Source organism: Biomphalaria glabrata, chromosome 7 (assembly GCF_947242115.1).
Source record: "Biomphalaria glabrata chromosome 7, xgBioGlab47.1, whole genome shotgun sequence".
Classification (NCBI taxonomy): Eukaryota; Metazoa; Mollusca; class Gastropoda; family Planorbidae; genus Biomphalaria; species Biomphalaria glabrata.
The window spans coordinates 7,456,163-7,472,048 of NC_074717.1; the positions used below are offsets into that span (position 1 = coordinate 7,456,163).

The 15,886-nt window shown below is 37.2% G+C and overlaps 1 protein-coding gene across 2 annotated transcripts in view; it reads right to left on the reverse strand.

Moving 5' to 3' along the window:
- LOC106063775 (sodium-coupled neutral amino acid transporter 7-like) overlaps nt 1-15,886 on the reverse strand; it is a 44,438-nt gene that overhangs the window by 18,252 nt on the left and 10,300 nt on the right. The window contains exons 1-2 of one of the 2 annotated variants that reach the window (XM_056034311.1): nt 10,720-10,765; nt 1,925-2,046 (exon numbers count right to left, since the gene is read on the reverse strand). In XM_056034311.1, coding sequence (XP_055890286.1) covers nt 1,925-2,046; nt 10,720-10,723 — 126 coding nt within the window. In that variant the 5' untranslated portion in view covers nt 10,724-10,765. Of the gene's footprint in view, nt 1-1,924; nt 2,047-10,719; nt 10,766-15,886 lie in introns of those variants that run through there. The other variant, XM_056034312.1, reaches the window with a different exon arrangement.

The following is a 15,886-nucleotide window of genomic DNA, read 5'->3' on the forward strand; positions in this document are numbered from 1 at the left end:
AGATCTAGATTTAATTAGAGGGCGCCTATTCGACTCAAAACCAATATTGCAAACAGCCCGCGAACATTCAAGGTTAGGGGAGAGTCGGCACGTACGGAAAAACCCATGGGAATCAAAGCGAGCGCTTTTTTTTTTTTCAAAATACCACCACCCCCTCCCAAGTTTTCAAAGTATAATGGAATCATTAGAATTTAAATAAAATATTGAAGTAATTTTTTTTAAAACCCAAAATATAAAAAAGGGATGTAAAAATTGCAAAATTAGTTCGGTTAAGAAAAGGAGGGTTCGTTCGGTTCGGTTCGTACCAAGCAGTTTCAAAGTTCGGGTTCGGTTCGGTTCGGTCATAAGTGAGGTTCGAGTTCGGTTCGTTCGGTTCGGGTTCGGTTCGTTTCCCATCTCTAGTTTTAAACTAAAAAATCTCTGGAGTTATGTTTGTATTAAAATTCAAAACCCCATTTAGCTACGGTCATAGAATTTAGTAACTGTAGTTTGCTTTAGAATAATATTGAAGATAGAGGTTTTCCACCTCAAAACGCTCTGTAGGTTTTTTTTAACTCAAAACCATCTGGAGGGGTTTTAAACTTAAAAAATAAGCCATCTGTACTAAAAGGATTTAAACTCAAAACCCCTAATTGTCTTGGCTACGCTCAAATGATTTTAGTGTGTAATTTATTTATTTTTATATTGAAGAGGTATTTTTTATCATTAAACCACTCTGAAGGGGGGTTTAAACTTAAAACTCCTTTTGGCAACGCTCATTTTGAGTGCGTAATGCTTTTTTCTTACATTGAAGATGTAATTTTTAGCTTCAAACACCGATTGCGGGGGGGGGGGGGCTTAAACTCAAAACCCCTTCTGCTACGCTCATAGATTTCTGAGTGTGTAATTTTCTTTTTTTATATTGAAGAGGAATTTTTTAGCTTTAAACTCCACTGGAGGGGAATTTAAACTCAAAACCCCTTTGAATACACTCATAACATGTTGAGCGCATAATGTGCTTTGTTTTTAATATTTAAGAGGTATTTTTAGCTTCAAACCCCGCTGAAGGGGGGTTTAAATTCAAAACTGAGTCAAAACCCATTTAGCTACGGTCATAACATTTTGAGTTGTTTTTTTTTTATACCGGGTATTGAAGAGGTATTTTTTACCTTCAAACCCTACTGATGAGGGAGTGGGGGTTAACTCAAAACCCCTTTGGCTACGCTCGTAGAATTTTGAGTGTGTAATTTTCTTTTTTTTATATTGAAGAGGGGGTTTATCGTACATTTTGGAGGGGGTTTAAAAATCAAAATCTTCCTTAACTGTGCTCCTGAAATTTGGGGGATTGTCGTTTGCAGTTTTTGTTTGTTTTGTGTTATAGAAGAGGGGAATTTAACTGCGAAAACCCCTGGTAGGGGGGTTTTAAACTCAAACCCCCTTAGTAGGGGGTTTTAAACTCGAAACCCCCCCCCCCTGGTAGGGGTTTTAAACTCAAAACCTCCCTTGCTATGCTGAGGCAAGTGATAGTTTAGTATTAAAATCTCATCTAAAATAAACAAAATCAAAGCAAAAATCAGTGACTAAATTTCGATCCCCCCCCCCTGCGGGGAAGGATTTCATTTCGGGGGGGGGGGGGGTTGAACCCCCAAAATCCCCCCATGGCTACGCCCATGTTACTGATGCTCAGAAGTATGAGAGCATGCCCATGGTTTACCAATTCCCCCTGAGTATCAAAGATAATTATCGGTAATATAATTCAGTAACTAAATGAAGTTTTTGATTCATGAAAATATAATAAAATGTGTTGTCACGCAACACGAGTTTATGTGCCAAATTTCAGCTCGATAGGAGAATGAAACATTGTCAAAATAAATAATTTAAATTTTTTACATTGACGAAAGTGAGAGCCACTATTAAGTAACAAAGAAAATATTCCATCACTTACTGACTGGACAAGAACAGCAGACAGGACTCCGCCAGCTCGATGATAAGCCATCGGGAAGTTTAGAAGACCAGCTCCTAAGACAGAATTGACCACTAAGAATGCTGAACCAAACCATCCTAGGCCTGAATAAAGATAAATAAAAATGTATTAATTTTAAAGCATCCCGACACAATGGGATCGAGTGGTTAATACACCTTGGTATTGTCCAGAGACTATGTCCAATGAAAAGTTATTACACCTTGGTATTGTCCAGAGACCATGTCCAATGAAAAGTTATTACACCTTGGTATTGTCCAGAGACCATGTCCAATGAAAAGTTATTACACCTTGGTATTGTCCAGAGACCATGTCCAATGAAAAGTTAATACACCTTGGTATTGTCCAGAGACCATGTCCAATGAAAAGTTAATACACCTTGGTATTGTCCAGAGACCATGTCCAATGAAAAGTTATTACACCTTGGTATTGTCCAGAGACTATGTCCAATGAAAAGTTATTACACCTTGGTATTGTCCAGAGACCATGTCCAATGAAAAGTTATTACACCTTGGTATTGTCCAGAGACCATGTCCAATGAAAAGTTATTACACCTTGGTATTGTCCAGAGACCATGTCCAATGAAAAGTTAATACACCTTGGTATTGTCCAGAGACCATGTCCAATGAAAAGTTAATACACCTTGGTATTGTCCAGAGACCATGTCCAATGAAAAGTTAATACACCTTGGTATTGTCCAGAGACCATGTCCAATGAAAAGTTATTACACCTTGGTAACGTCCAGAGACCATGTCCAATGAAAAGTTATTACACCTTGGTATTGTCCAGAGACTATGTCCAATGACCAAAATTCTACTGCGTTGCAGGAGATACTTGTTACAGTAATATGCTTTAATACCCCTTGTGGAAATCATAATAAAATATATATAAAAAAAGTAACTTCTAATACATTTAATTTTAATCATAGATTCAGAAAAGTATACTAAAATTATTTTGACCAACATAGCTTATTATCTTCTTCAGTTTATATACCCTTGCTAAAATAAGCATCTCCAGCATAGAGAAAGGAACGAGAACTCTATTGTCAACCTTATTGGCTATTTTTAGCACTGATGGAATTCGCCGTTGCTTCTCGAAATCAAATCGTAAGTCAACATTTTGTTTACACATCTCTTGAGACATTGACGTGTACATTACTTGACACTTCCATAGTGTATAAAATGTCAGGAGCTCGTCAGCCAAATAAGGCGATTCATCTAGGAGCAGGGCACTTTCGCTTTCAATTTCGGCTTTTACCAACCTACGAAATAAACCTCAGGTTTACACAGTCTTACGTAAGCTCACTTGCCTTTGTAACGTAAAGTTCCCTTTTAGATCTTTCTGTCTATAGGTCATCTGTTTCTATTGACACGGTTAACGAGGGTGTCACGTGGCCAGCACAACGACCAACAGCATTTACTTGTCCCCAACTAATGTCAGGTACCAATTAGAGCTGGGTGGAGTCAGTGGCGCCCTAAAAATCCCGAAATTAAAAATCCCAGGACTTAAACACGGGAAAGCAAGGCGCTTTACCACTCAGCCACCGCTACAAGCTTCAAAGGCTGTTCAGGGTTTCAAGCTATTTCCAGAATTACATGCTGCAGAAATGCCTATCCATTTTGTCTACAGATCACACTTCATCATAATACAAAAACTTCTACAGGTCAAATAAAGAAAGGGGCAGATTAGGCCGATACTGAACCTTGAGAAGTATTCGAGGCACATGTCGAACACAGATGTCTTTTATCACTTTAATTGTTCATAATAGTGTGACGATTACAGTTTATTTATTTCTTGGTATTTCTTCTTATATTAATTATTGTTCAAACAGAATCATCACGCCGTAGATTATATGAATGATTTGATAACACACAAAAGAAGCACCTGTGTTCTCTTTTAACTTCTTTAATAAACTTCTTCAAATTAAATTTGTAAATTCTCAATTCAAATACAACTTGTCTTAAATATCCTCATAGAATGAAACTTTTTAATACTACAACGTCAACTGATTTAACCTACTTCAGAGATATAACTTTATGATACACATTCAATTAATGTAACTTCAACTACTGATATAACCTACTTCAGAGATATAATTTTATGATACACATTCAATTAATGTAACTTCAACTACTGGACCTCGCAAACGTTTAAACATATGACCGTTACTATTAAAAAATCGTTACAATGTATTGACCTATTCCTCTGCAATGACCGTTACTATACGAGGAACCTGAGTAACTTTTCCCTAATTTATACTTTTCTAAATCGTACTTTCCAAGATCATAGAAACTTCTCCCCTAAAAATTTTATTAACTGTGACCTTTTAGAAGCTGACGTATGCTATCTTTTTTCTTTACCTCTTTCTCTGACTGGATGACTATAATTAACGTGTTTACACTGGTCATCTATGACCTGACCTCGGCTTCTAGAAACTGGTGGAATAAAGGTCACAGTAACGACTCATGACAAATAGCTGTGCAACGTTTTGAGATGAAAGCGGCTAAAAAAAAACAAGTCCTACTTTTAAGGTGATAAAGTCGTATCTTGGTAATAATTTGAATTTTCTAAAAAAAAAAAGTAAAGTTCCCCTTTCAGACCTTTTGGTCTATAGGGCAGATGATCATCTCTTTCTGTGGCCTACGGTTAACGAGGGTGTCATGTGGCCAGCACAACGACCAATCGCCTTTACTTTTCCCCAACTATTGTCAGGAACCCATTAGAGCGGGGTGGACTCAGAGGCGCCAAAGATCCCGAAATAAAAATCCCAGTCTTCACCAGGATTCGAACCCGGGACCCCGGTTTGGAAGTCAAGCACTTTACCGCTCAGCCACCGCGCCTTCACTAAATTTTTTAGGTAATATTGGAAAAAAATAGAGCTTTAGATGATCAATACTCAAATCAGGATCTATTAACGCAAAGCAAATAAAATCGAATTTATTTGGTCTTTTGTGAAAATTGAGCCATACGTTGTGCTTCCCCCTAAGCGCGTTGCACAGGTTGAGAAACACTGTATTAATAAAAAAAAACAGTCTCTTAAATCAACACATTAAAAAAATGTATGCTTCGCTTACAGAAACGTTACCTTCTTTAAAGTAAATATATAAAGCTCATAACAACAGAACAGGATTTACGTAAAGGCTTCAGGAAAAAAATTGTCGGAATGAGTTTTAAATAATATTGATTTTAGGCTAAAGATGTTGATGTCAAGGGGCTACGTCAGTCACGAAGCGACAAAGATGTGAATTAGCTGCGATCCGAAAGATGTCTCCCACACAGCATTCTCTTCCCCCCCCCCCACACACACCACGCAGCTGATGCATCCAAAGGAACGGCAGGTGTTGTTACAGCTTCGCACCAGAGGCGTGGTACGTGGAAGTGTCTAAGGGAATGCGAGAGCTTTCCCATTGCACAATGCGGAATTGAAAGAGAGCTTCCACTTCCCCGGCTATAATTCATACGTCGTACCTCAAGGGACCGTTACACTAATGGCGATTCCTGCACTTAGCTTGGTACAAAATACGAAAGTGGCTGGGGGGGGGGGTTCCCGGTGTGCTCGGCCTTCGCCCACGTATTCTAGTTCATGCGCCCGGAGTACCAGATACATCGGAAATAGCAATGTCTTACATAGGCAATTAGGCATTGACTTGGACCTCGTCCAAACAGAGCGGTTTGTTCAAGCAGACTTACAGTTGTACAGTATGCTGCAAGCTGTTTAAGAGTTGTTATGAAGTATGTGTGTGTGTTTCTTTGATGACAGTGGGAAGAGGTTCGTTTGGACAAAGATGTATTATTCCACTGTCTTTATCAGTAGTTCCCAGACATTTTTGTCTCGTAGACCCCTTGCCATGTTTTCCTATATTCGGTAGACCCCCTACTTACAAATATTTCAGTTTTGCAAATTAACAACTTCAAAATGTGTGGATTATTTTGTTACTGATTTTTAAAGTGTAGTGAGGGTGTAAAAGTAATAAAACCCAAATGCAAAGTCACATTCCTCATCCCACATGATAGGAAAAATTTGTACAAATACTCCTTCTTCCCTAGTGCTATTAGAGCATGGAATGGGTTGCCTGAGCCAGCCAGGAAAACCAGTGACTTGGCAGAATTTAAGTCATTGGTTAATATGCATGACTGAATGCATGACGCGTAGGACATAATCATCTTCTTTTTTGAAGTAACGTCTGTATTATATAAGATAAGATACGATATTTTATAATGAAATTCACCTTTAAACGCAGCAAAATGAAATATGAGTTACGAGAAAATCCTCAGACATTAAATAAAAGCTGACCCAGTTAAACTTGAAAAAAAAAGGGGGGAGGGCGGCCTGATGTCAATGCTTGCCTCGTAATGGTTTTATTATGTATAATGAAATGCAGGAAAAACTGCTCTTGACAATTTTGACAATTCACAATAAAAGCGAATCAATGTTTAATGTTTTGACGGACTACTTTGAAGAAAAAAAGCAACTCATTTATCAAATCATTATATTGAGCACCTTCCAATCCACGGTTGGGTGGAGGGGGTGGGGCTCTACCGTGGATTTGTAAGCTTTTCAAACAAAGTGTAGGCAAAACATGCAGTTATATATTATAGCTTTTATATAGCGCTACTTTCATGCTTATAGCATGCTCAGAGCACTTTGGTCCAATCTCATCTGTGGACCAGTGGTGGGGGGGGGGGGGAGTGAGGTATCTAGGAGTTGGTTTTCCGTGCTGCCTTTAGGCGCTCAGTAAACACAACTCTGCTCGAGTCGGGTGTCGAACCTCGAGCCCCCTTCTAGGTTCAAGTTCAAGCGCACTTAGCCTCTCGACCACGCTTCCCACTTCCGTCAGTTATCCATAGACAGCATTCAGTTGCAAAAAAATCTGACGTAGACTGCATGAATCATTTTAATTCGCTATTAACTCTTTCCCTCCGTAATAATTTTTTTCACATTCAGACAGAATTCTTCATTTTGCTCATTACTATTTCACTACCGTATTATGATTAAGCTTTAATAACTTTGTCTCGTTGTGATCAGAAAATGTTTTATTTGGTCTAGGGTTAAAGGGGAATGCCTGCTCCTTCTATATAACATAAAGAAAAGTTTTTAAAATTAAATATTAATTTAATTTAATGAGGTCAAATCAACGATGGTATCGTCGATTAGGAGAGAAAGAGTTAATGCAATCAGCCGAATTCAAAGTTTTGCTAAATTATGTAAAGAAAATGACGAGAACGTCCATCAGTTGCCCCCCTTGACACTGACGTATGATGGGTGTCGAAAGATTTGAATTTGACCAGATTTGGCTTCAATTTTTGAGACAATTTCGGAACTCTTGGTTGCTAAAGATCTTATCTTAAAACAAAATTAAATAAAACGAAAATAGGAATTTTGATTATTTATCATACATATTTCATCAATAAACATTATCTTTGAGTGTTCGAATGTATTTTCAACCTTTATCTATTTTATCAGTGTGGTATGGTATCAATTGATCCTGTAGCTAAGATGTTTTATAGTGGCATTAATGCATACAACTTTGTCGCATGAAAGGCATATCGGCAATTCACAGCGATTGCTTGTTTGACACGGAAAGAATGAAGCCAAATTTCAAATAAATACTCTCTACATATCTTTCTTAGATTCGGCCATGCTCATTACTTTTAGACTAAATTAAGCTATTTAAATATAAAAGGTTTCCCTTGAATAAAAGGATTTATATTTAGAGGATTACGTAATTACAAATCATAGGCCTATATGTGTATGAGATAATGCCCAGTGGCGTAGCAACCAAGGCGCTAAGGGGCTGATTGCACCCACATAAACAACAGTGGCCTTGCAAGGGGAAACATGTTGACTAAATGAATTTTAATGTTTCAAATTATTACATTAATTTACTTAAATCATTGAATATTTCTTGTTCTAAAATTATATTTCTGGTTTCCAAGCAAAATAACATATCAGTGTGAACCTTCTTTTATCATTGTAGTGTCAAATGAATTAAAGCAACGTAACTCTAAAATAGTCAGTATAGCATTCATCCATCTCTAACGTGTGTAATAGGTTTGCCTTTTGTTGTAGATGGCTCGCTGACACATTTCTGAGGAGACGTCTCAGTGTCTTGTGCGGGTGTATTATGTGAGGAGATGTTTCAGTGTCTTGTGCGGGTGTATTATGTGAGGAGATGCCTCAGTGTCTTGTGCGGGTGTATTATGTGAGCTCGAGGTAACCGACAAACACTATCACAATAGCGAGTGAGGAGCTGAATCCAGACTGTTGAATAACTTATACAATGTTTATTACGTAGAGGCCACAATCAAGTCTGTCAGTAGGTCGATGTGGTCAATTCGAAGTCCTAATACCATTTGAATAAAATTAGCATAAACAAGCAGAACCCAACCATCCGTGACGTCTCTAAATGTCGCGTTCAAATTCCATCAACTATGGTGCGTCGCTTTGCTAATCAAATGTCTAACACTAATAATAATTCGTTTCTATAATAATAATAATATTTGCTTTTGATTAATTGTTATTTCTTTCTATAATATTCTGGTATGTATTTACTAGTTGAAATACATGGATTAATAGAATGAGTAAACAGTAAATTGCTATTTGTTCTATTCAGTTTCCATATTAAAATTCTATCATTGTTGGATGATTGTTTAACTGCACATCACCAATCGTATGAACTCTGTTGTACAAGGTTTAACTGCACATCATCAATCATATGAACTTTGTTGTACGATTCATTCACAGTTTGTTTGGCGTTGACTCTTGCAACCATTCAAAACTAATATGAAAATCTGTCCTTGAGAACTTGAGTTCGTGATTTTAATTGAACTTTAACTGAGTGACAAAGGCGTCTCAAAAACTCTGCAATGAAGACATCAAGACAGGACTATCGCGCTTTGGGAGGTCTTCGGAAAAGTCAGGATAATCTCGCTCTGGGAAGTCTTCAGGAAAGTTAGGACAATGGTGCTGTGGGAAGTCTTCAGGAAAGTCAGGACAATCTCGCTGTGAAGCCTTCAGGTTTCTAGACTTCTGACAAACCAGGCGCATTCAGAATATATAAATGTGACTGGAAATCATTGGTAGTTGCATGATTGATGACATTAATTTGTTCAAAAGACCCTAAGTTTGAGAACCTCGTTCTCGTTTACCCCCGCGAGGAATACGCTGCTTTGTGTATTGTATTGTCTATCTTGTGTGTTTTCTGTTCATGGCAATGTACTCTCGCTTTAGATACAGTATGGCTATATTTGAGTTCAGTACTATCGCTTTAAATACAGTATGGCTCAATTTGACTTCAGTACTATCGCTTTAGATACAGTATGGCTCAATTTGACTTCAGTACTCTCGCTTTAGACACAGTATGGCTCAATTAGAGTTCAGTACTATCGCTTTAGATACAGTATGGCTCAATTTGAGTTCAGTCTCAATTTACCGCAGGGTGCCTAATGTAGTATTCTTGAACCTAGGCCCACCAGTACCCTGCTACGCCACTGATGATTCTATGTATGGTAAATCAAAATCAAGTAAACTTTCTTAAATAAGATCCACTATGGTAGACCCAGTGGAGTGGATAAGGAGTGGGGTCCAAATTTGAAAATCTCCCAGCCCCCCCCCCCCTATGAGTGTCCATTTTTTTTTACATTAAATATTAAGCCAATGCCCCATGTTATCTTGCTATTCATGTTGTTATGTAAATTAGTGATCATATTGCATGTATTCCACCTATTAGACATATATTTATTAAGTACATTATCTCATGTCATGATGTCGAAGGTCAAAATACAGGGGCCCCTAAAGTGGCAAAGATCCCAGGGCCCCAAAATCCCTTGCTACGCCACTGCGTAGACCCCCATTTCATTTTTTTCACTCTCGTAGAACCCACGGAAGTCATCGTAAGTTGTGCACTAATCTATATTGCAACGAATATTGACTATCTAATGTTTTTTGACAATACTTCTATTCAAGCAATAACTTCATGGAGGGCCAAACTTGGACGCTGATCGCAAAAAAACGGCTTTAACGATTTTTCTAGAAATTTAACAGTTAATATATATCGCTGAGGAAAGAATGACTAACTCTTTGGCCACACAGAGAAAACTGTACATTAACTATTATTATTTTTCAGGTAAAAAAAGAAATGCATTTACATTTTGGCTAGAGATCTAGATCCATATCCAACATCGGTTTTGAAAGGACTATAGTGTTCTAGAAATGGCTATCCTTTTCTGACCAATGAGTTAATTAAATAATTTAATTTTCAGGAACATTTTGCGCATCGTTTTGTAAGTCTGAATCTAAATCAGCGGTTCTCAACCTTTTAAGCTCGGCGACCCCTTTTTATATTCCCCCGCTCTGCCGCGACCCCCCCCCCCTCCCCAAAGCACACACATACAGCAATAGAAGAGTAGACAATAACAATCCATATTTTCGATAGTCTTAGGCGACCCCTGGAAAATCGTCAATCGACCCCCCAAGGGGGTCGCGACCCACAGGTTGAGAACCCCTGATCTATATGCTTATTGTTGCATTCGTAGGAACATTATAAAATGAAACAAATCTAGATCTATACATTCGCTTCACCAGGATTCTTTCTTTAAATATGGCATTAAAATACATTCTAGTTTGACGACCTCAAACTCACTCACTACACTTAGGACTGATTACAATTTCCTAACTCTCCAAGTGGTTCTTTTAAGTTCTATTATTGATAGTCTAAGAAGATATAAATGTATTCATACAGTTCAACAAAGCTACTCACCCATCTCAGTACTATAAAACCTCTTTCAATTTACATTGACTCGCGCGTTACTTTAAGTTAACGAGACTACTCACCCACGTGTTACATGCATAAGTAGTTGGAAGAGCGTAGGCGGGGCTTTGTTTATTTTTAGACTAGTCCTTTTCTTTGAGAAGTAAATTCATTTAATCTATATGATTCTATAGTTAAAACGACAATCACAACATATAACAGATAAAATACAAGAAAAATCATAAAAAAAAAACACAACGAAACACAACCTATCTAAGTGAAAGAGCTCCACACTTACAACTATATATCTCAATAATGTAGAAGTAATTTTCCTTATTCAATATCAAGAAAATAATTAATTACCAATAATTAATTGACTAATTCGTTAATTTTTTAAATTGATTCATGTTTTTTTTTTTTGTGTGCGATAGGTAACTGTTTAAAGTTTCAACTTAATCCGAGAAAGTGTCTGGAAGAAAGAGTGTGTGTTTAATTATCTAAGGGACAAAATCCTACATATTTAAACGTATAAAAAAAGATTAACACTAGTTTATTGACTAATTGGTTAATTTTTCAAGATATATTTATGCCTTGTCCATGCCAGTGAATAATTGGGCCAATGATTCGAAAAAGGTGTTTGGCAGAAATAACGTGAACATAACTTTTACCAGACAGACAGACAGACAGAGTTGATATAAGCTTTGAAACAAAGTACGTTTTCGGAGTATGTAAGCTGACTGATATTGAGGTCGAATTCCGGCGGAGGCTGTGATCTTTAATGTCGGTTTGTTTGTGATATGCTGGCCACAGGATTTCCTCATATTTTGTTGTTGTCCACAATAACCGCAAGTTAACCTCCTGACCTCCGCCGTACTGTGATGACGTGATAGATAGATCTTATGGGAATTTCCCTAATCTACATATTAGACAATCAAGGTGGAGGTATTCGATTCGATTGAAGGGCAATACGAGATTTTACTCTGCCTCGATTTGATAGTCACACGCGGTAACCCACGTGCTGAAATAGGAGTGGCTTATCTTAGAACAAAAAGCGGGGGGGGGGGGGATAGGAGGTAGTTTAGGGCTGTGCAGAAGTTTCTAAACTGTACCAAATTTTGATTGGTCTAATCAGTGCCGGATTTAAGTATGTGAAGCAGGATATTTGTAGAGGCCCCTACAATTTGTTGAAAACTTAATGAAGATCTATATATGAATGGAAATACTTGTATCTAAAAGTAGGCTATATTTTAGAAGAAAGACATGGAGTTCTTGTAAATTTAATCTCACTTTCCTTTTGACAAAAATATTTAATATGCATATTTTAGTTTAACAAAGTGCATATATTTGAGTTTGTGGAGGGTAAGGCCCTTGGTAGTGTCACGGTCCTAAATCCGGAGATGTAATGACTTATTCCGACCATGCTACAAGCGTACACTTCTTTATCGTAGTTGGGACCATTTTGTAGTGGCATGGATATTGTCAATCTGTGACCTTTGTATGATTTAACAATCCGGAATGAGTGTATATTCATATTCTGTTAGAGACATCTGGTGTTCAAGTCATTATCATTTCATTGCAACTTTCTGTGTCTTCATTGAATCTTTGTTCCATTAAACTGGAGTACCTTCATTCTCTCATCGCATCATCTACTGTGACATATGTTTTTAACTGGAGCAAGTTGTTTTTTTATTCATAAACCACAAACCAGATCTTATACCTCTTTTTCGAATTTATATTTTAGATATTAATGTCTGAGCGGTGCTCTAGAGGTATTACATAAACAGAATTACGACCTGCATATTTTGTCACACATCACATGATGCAGACAAAGTTTTGTCGATTTAATTTAAGTACTACAATGCGATAGCTTGTAAGTCGATATAGTTTTGTGTATTCTGAATATCTCTATTTAGGTGGTTCGGCTAATGCTTTCTTAGGTACATTTATTTTAAATACGCATGTTCACAGATGAGCATTTCTTCTATTCCCCAAGAAATACGTCACAGCCTTGGTCTCTAGGAACCGTCTGCTTCCTTTGGGAACTTGACAAACGATACTTGTGCTTACAGTATATACATATGTGGTGGGTTTGGCACTTAGCAAACTAAATGACATGACAAAGGCAACTCGTAGGCCGATTTCAATTTCTTTATTACACACTAAAGACCTGCAGCCACACATAAACACATGGTGTAGAACCAGGCACAAACAGGGAGTGGAGACGAAGTAGGTCCAGTAACGTACAGACACTACAGTGACAAGAGATGCCGGTCGAATGGACAGTGCCCACGTTGTTCTGCCATTTTATGCGCAGTCACAAGGTGAAATCTAAGGGAAAGGGTCGCGTGGATATCGGGGGCAATCGGGGCGGCCGGTGTTACCTGAAATATAAAGAAAAGAAGCAGAGAGACGCATGATATATATTAAGGCCTTTAGATATTATTGGCCGCGCAACATACAAAACGGAAGTGACGATGAATGTCTATTTCTGAACGTCCACAAGTGTTTCTTACATGCAAACTGTTCTTCATTTCTAGACAAAATACACACTCCCCCATTTTAACTTCCCTGGGTTACGCCAACGGTACGCAAAGTAGAATGCTCGACATCTAGCATAACATCATAACAGATGTATACAAAAAAAAAGTAGAGCTCACCTGTTGTAAAGACTAATGTGGAAATAATGTGAGGTCAATGGGGCAAACCTGTTTATAAACGATCACTTGACTTATTTAATGCTGCTCTTCAAATACAACCATGAGATGTTCCTCGAATATAATAAGACCTGGTAATGAAAGGGCGATGTTCTAACACAAAGATGATTTGATTTTAGAGACACCTTTCTCTGATTGCAAGAGCGTACTTTGGAATGTTGAGATTTTATTCACTATCTATCTATCTATCTATCTATCTATCTATCTATCTATCTATCTATCTATCCATCAATCTATCTATCCATCTATCTATCTATCTATCTATCTATCTATCTATCTATCTATCTATCTATCTATCTATCTATCTATCTATCCATCTATCTTATCTATCTATCTATCTATCTATCTATCTATCTATCTATCTATCTATCTATCTATCTATCTATCTATCTATCTATCCATCTATCTATCCATCTATCTTATCTATCTATCTATCTATCTATCTATCTATCTATCTATCTATCTATCTATCTATCTATCTATCTATCTGTCTATCTATCTATCTATCTATCTATCTATCTATCTATCTATCTATCTATCTATCTATCTATCTTATCTATCTATCTATCTTATCTATCTATCTTATCTATCTATCTTATCCATCTTATCTATCTATCTAATCTATCTATCATATCTATATATCTTATCTTATATATACATATTTCAAATGATATATATATGATTAATTTAACGGAATCCATCTTTTTCATCCTTCAATTGTACGGTACACTTATAATTTCCTCTCCCCCTACCCTGGAACACATACATTTTGTGCAAATCAATTCTTGTAGTACATTGTCTCTATTTCTACCATGAAACAGTTCAATTAGAAAAACCCTTTCGACAATTAAGAAGTTTGCCAGTTGCCTTTACATTCGCATTTTTTAAATATGCTTGATAGATCCATATCAGATACTGTTCGTCGCTACATTGAGTTGGGAGGCGAGGTGGTCGAAAGGTTAAGCGCTTGGCTTCCGAACCTTAGGTCCTGGGTTCGAATCTCGGTGAAGTCTGGGATATTGAATTTCGGGATTCTTAGGGAGCCCCTGAGTCCACCCAACTCTAACGGATACCTGACTTTAGTCTGGGAAAGTAAAAGCGGTTGGTAGTTGTGCTGGTCACATGACACCCTGCTCGTTAACCGTTGGCTAAAGAAACAAGTGACCTTAACATCAGCTGCCCATATATCACAAGGTCCAAAAGGGAAAACATAACTTTTTACATTGAGTTAGTTGATATGTTAATTTTTTTGACTCGAACCACGTTCAGGCAGTATAAAGCCTCGACCCACACTGACACACTTTTTTTTTTATCAGAGCTCTATCAGCTGAACCACCCGCATTCGAAGGCTTCACCCCGCCCCCTCCTCTGTCCCACAATACACATACACACTTTGACCAGTGAGTTTTAGTAGCCTTAAGTGGAAAACAAAAACCCGCACATAAATAGTGATATTTTTCCTGGGGGTCGTCATCTGCTCTAGATCTGCTCTAGATCTAGATCCAGTTTTTATATATAGGCGACATATGTACACAATGTGTTTGCCCGGTCAGTAAGACACGGACACTGAAGTGTATAGGCCGACATCCAATTTGGATGTTGAAAAAAAAATAGAATGTAATAAATTGTTTTTTCGACCGTGTTTACTTCTGAATTCAAAATTTGTAATCAAAGAAATAAAAGTAATGTTTCAGGGAATACCCGAAGACGTTAGTTCTTATGGTCGAAATTCTTTAATCCCTTATTTGTTTATCCTTTTTATTTAATAAATGAATACCTGTACTAAGATAACCTAAACATTGCACTTTTGACTGAAGGTATATAGTGCTTATCTATTTTCAATATATTTATCACCGTCTCTGAAATGGTGTCGCTGGGGTGCTGCTACGGTTCGCGTGCCAAATTTCTTCACTCTTAGCAGCTATCAATAGCAGAAATCAAGGCATGATGCCCCGGGCGCCACTCTCAGGGGGTGCCACAAGCAGATAGGCGCCAAAAAAAAAAAAGAAATTATTTTATTTTAGTTAGGTAAAACATTCTTAGGTTATTTGTATTGTATTATTATTAAATACATTTTTATTTATAAGCCTATATTTCTATGTGATGCTCATGGAAAATGGGGGGGGGGGCAATAAAGTACCTTTCCCGGTTTGATCACTACGCCCCTGTCGGGATCAAATCCTAGTGTAAGAAAATGTTAATCTGAACATTTTATTTACATTTTTTTTCTTTTTTAACCATCTTAAAAAAAAAAGGTTCGAGAACTTTAAAAAATCACCCTTTGGGTTAGGATTTTGTAATTTTACCATCACAAAAGAGATACAAGACACCGATAGCAAAGACAAACAGACACAAAAACTCTTTTGTTCCCCTCAGGTAATTTAATCACTCAATAAAATGTAACGATCTGATATAAACTTTTCGTATGTAAATTATGAGTGAGTATATTTTAGTTTTCCATA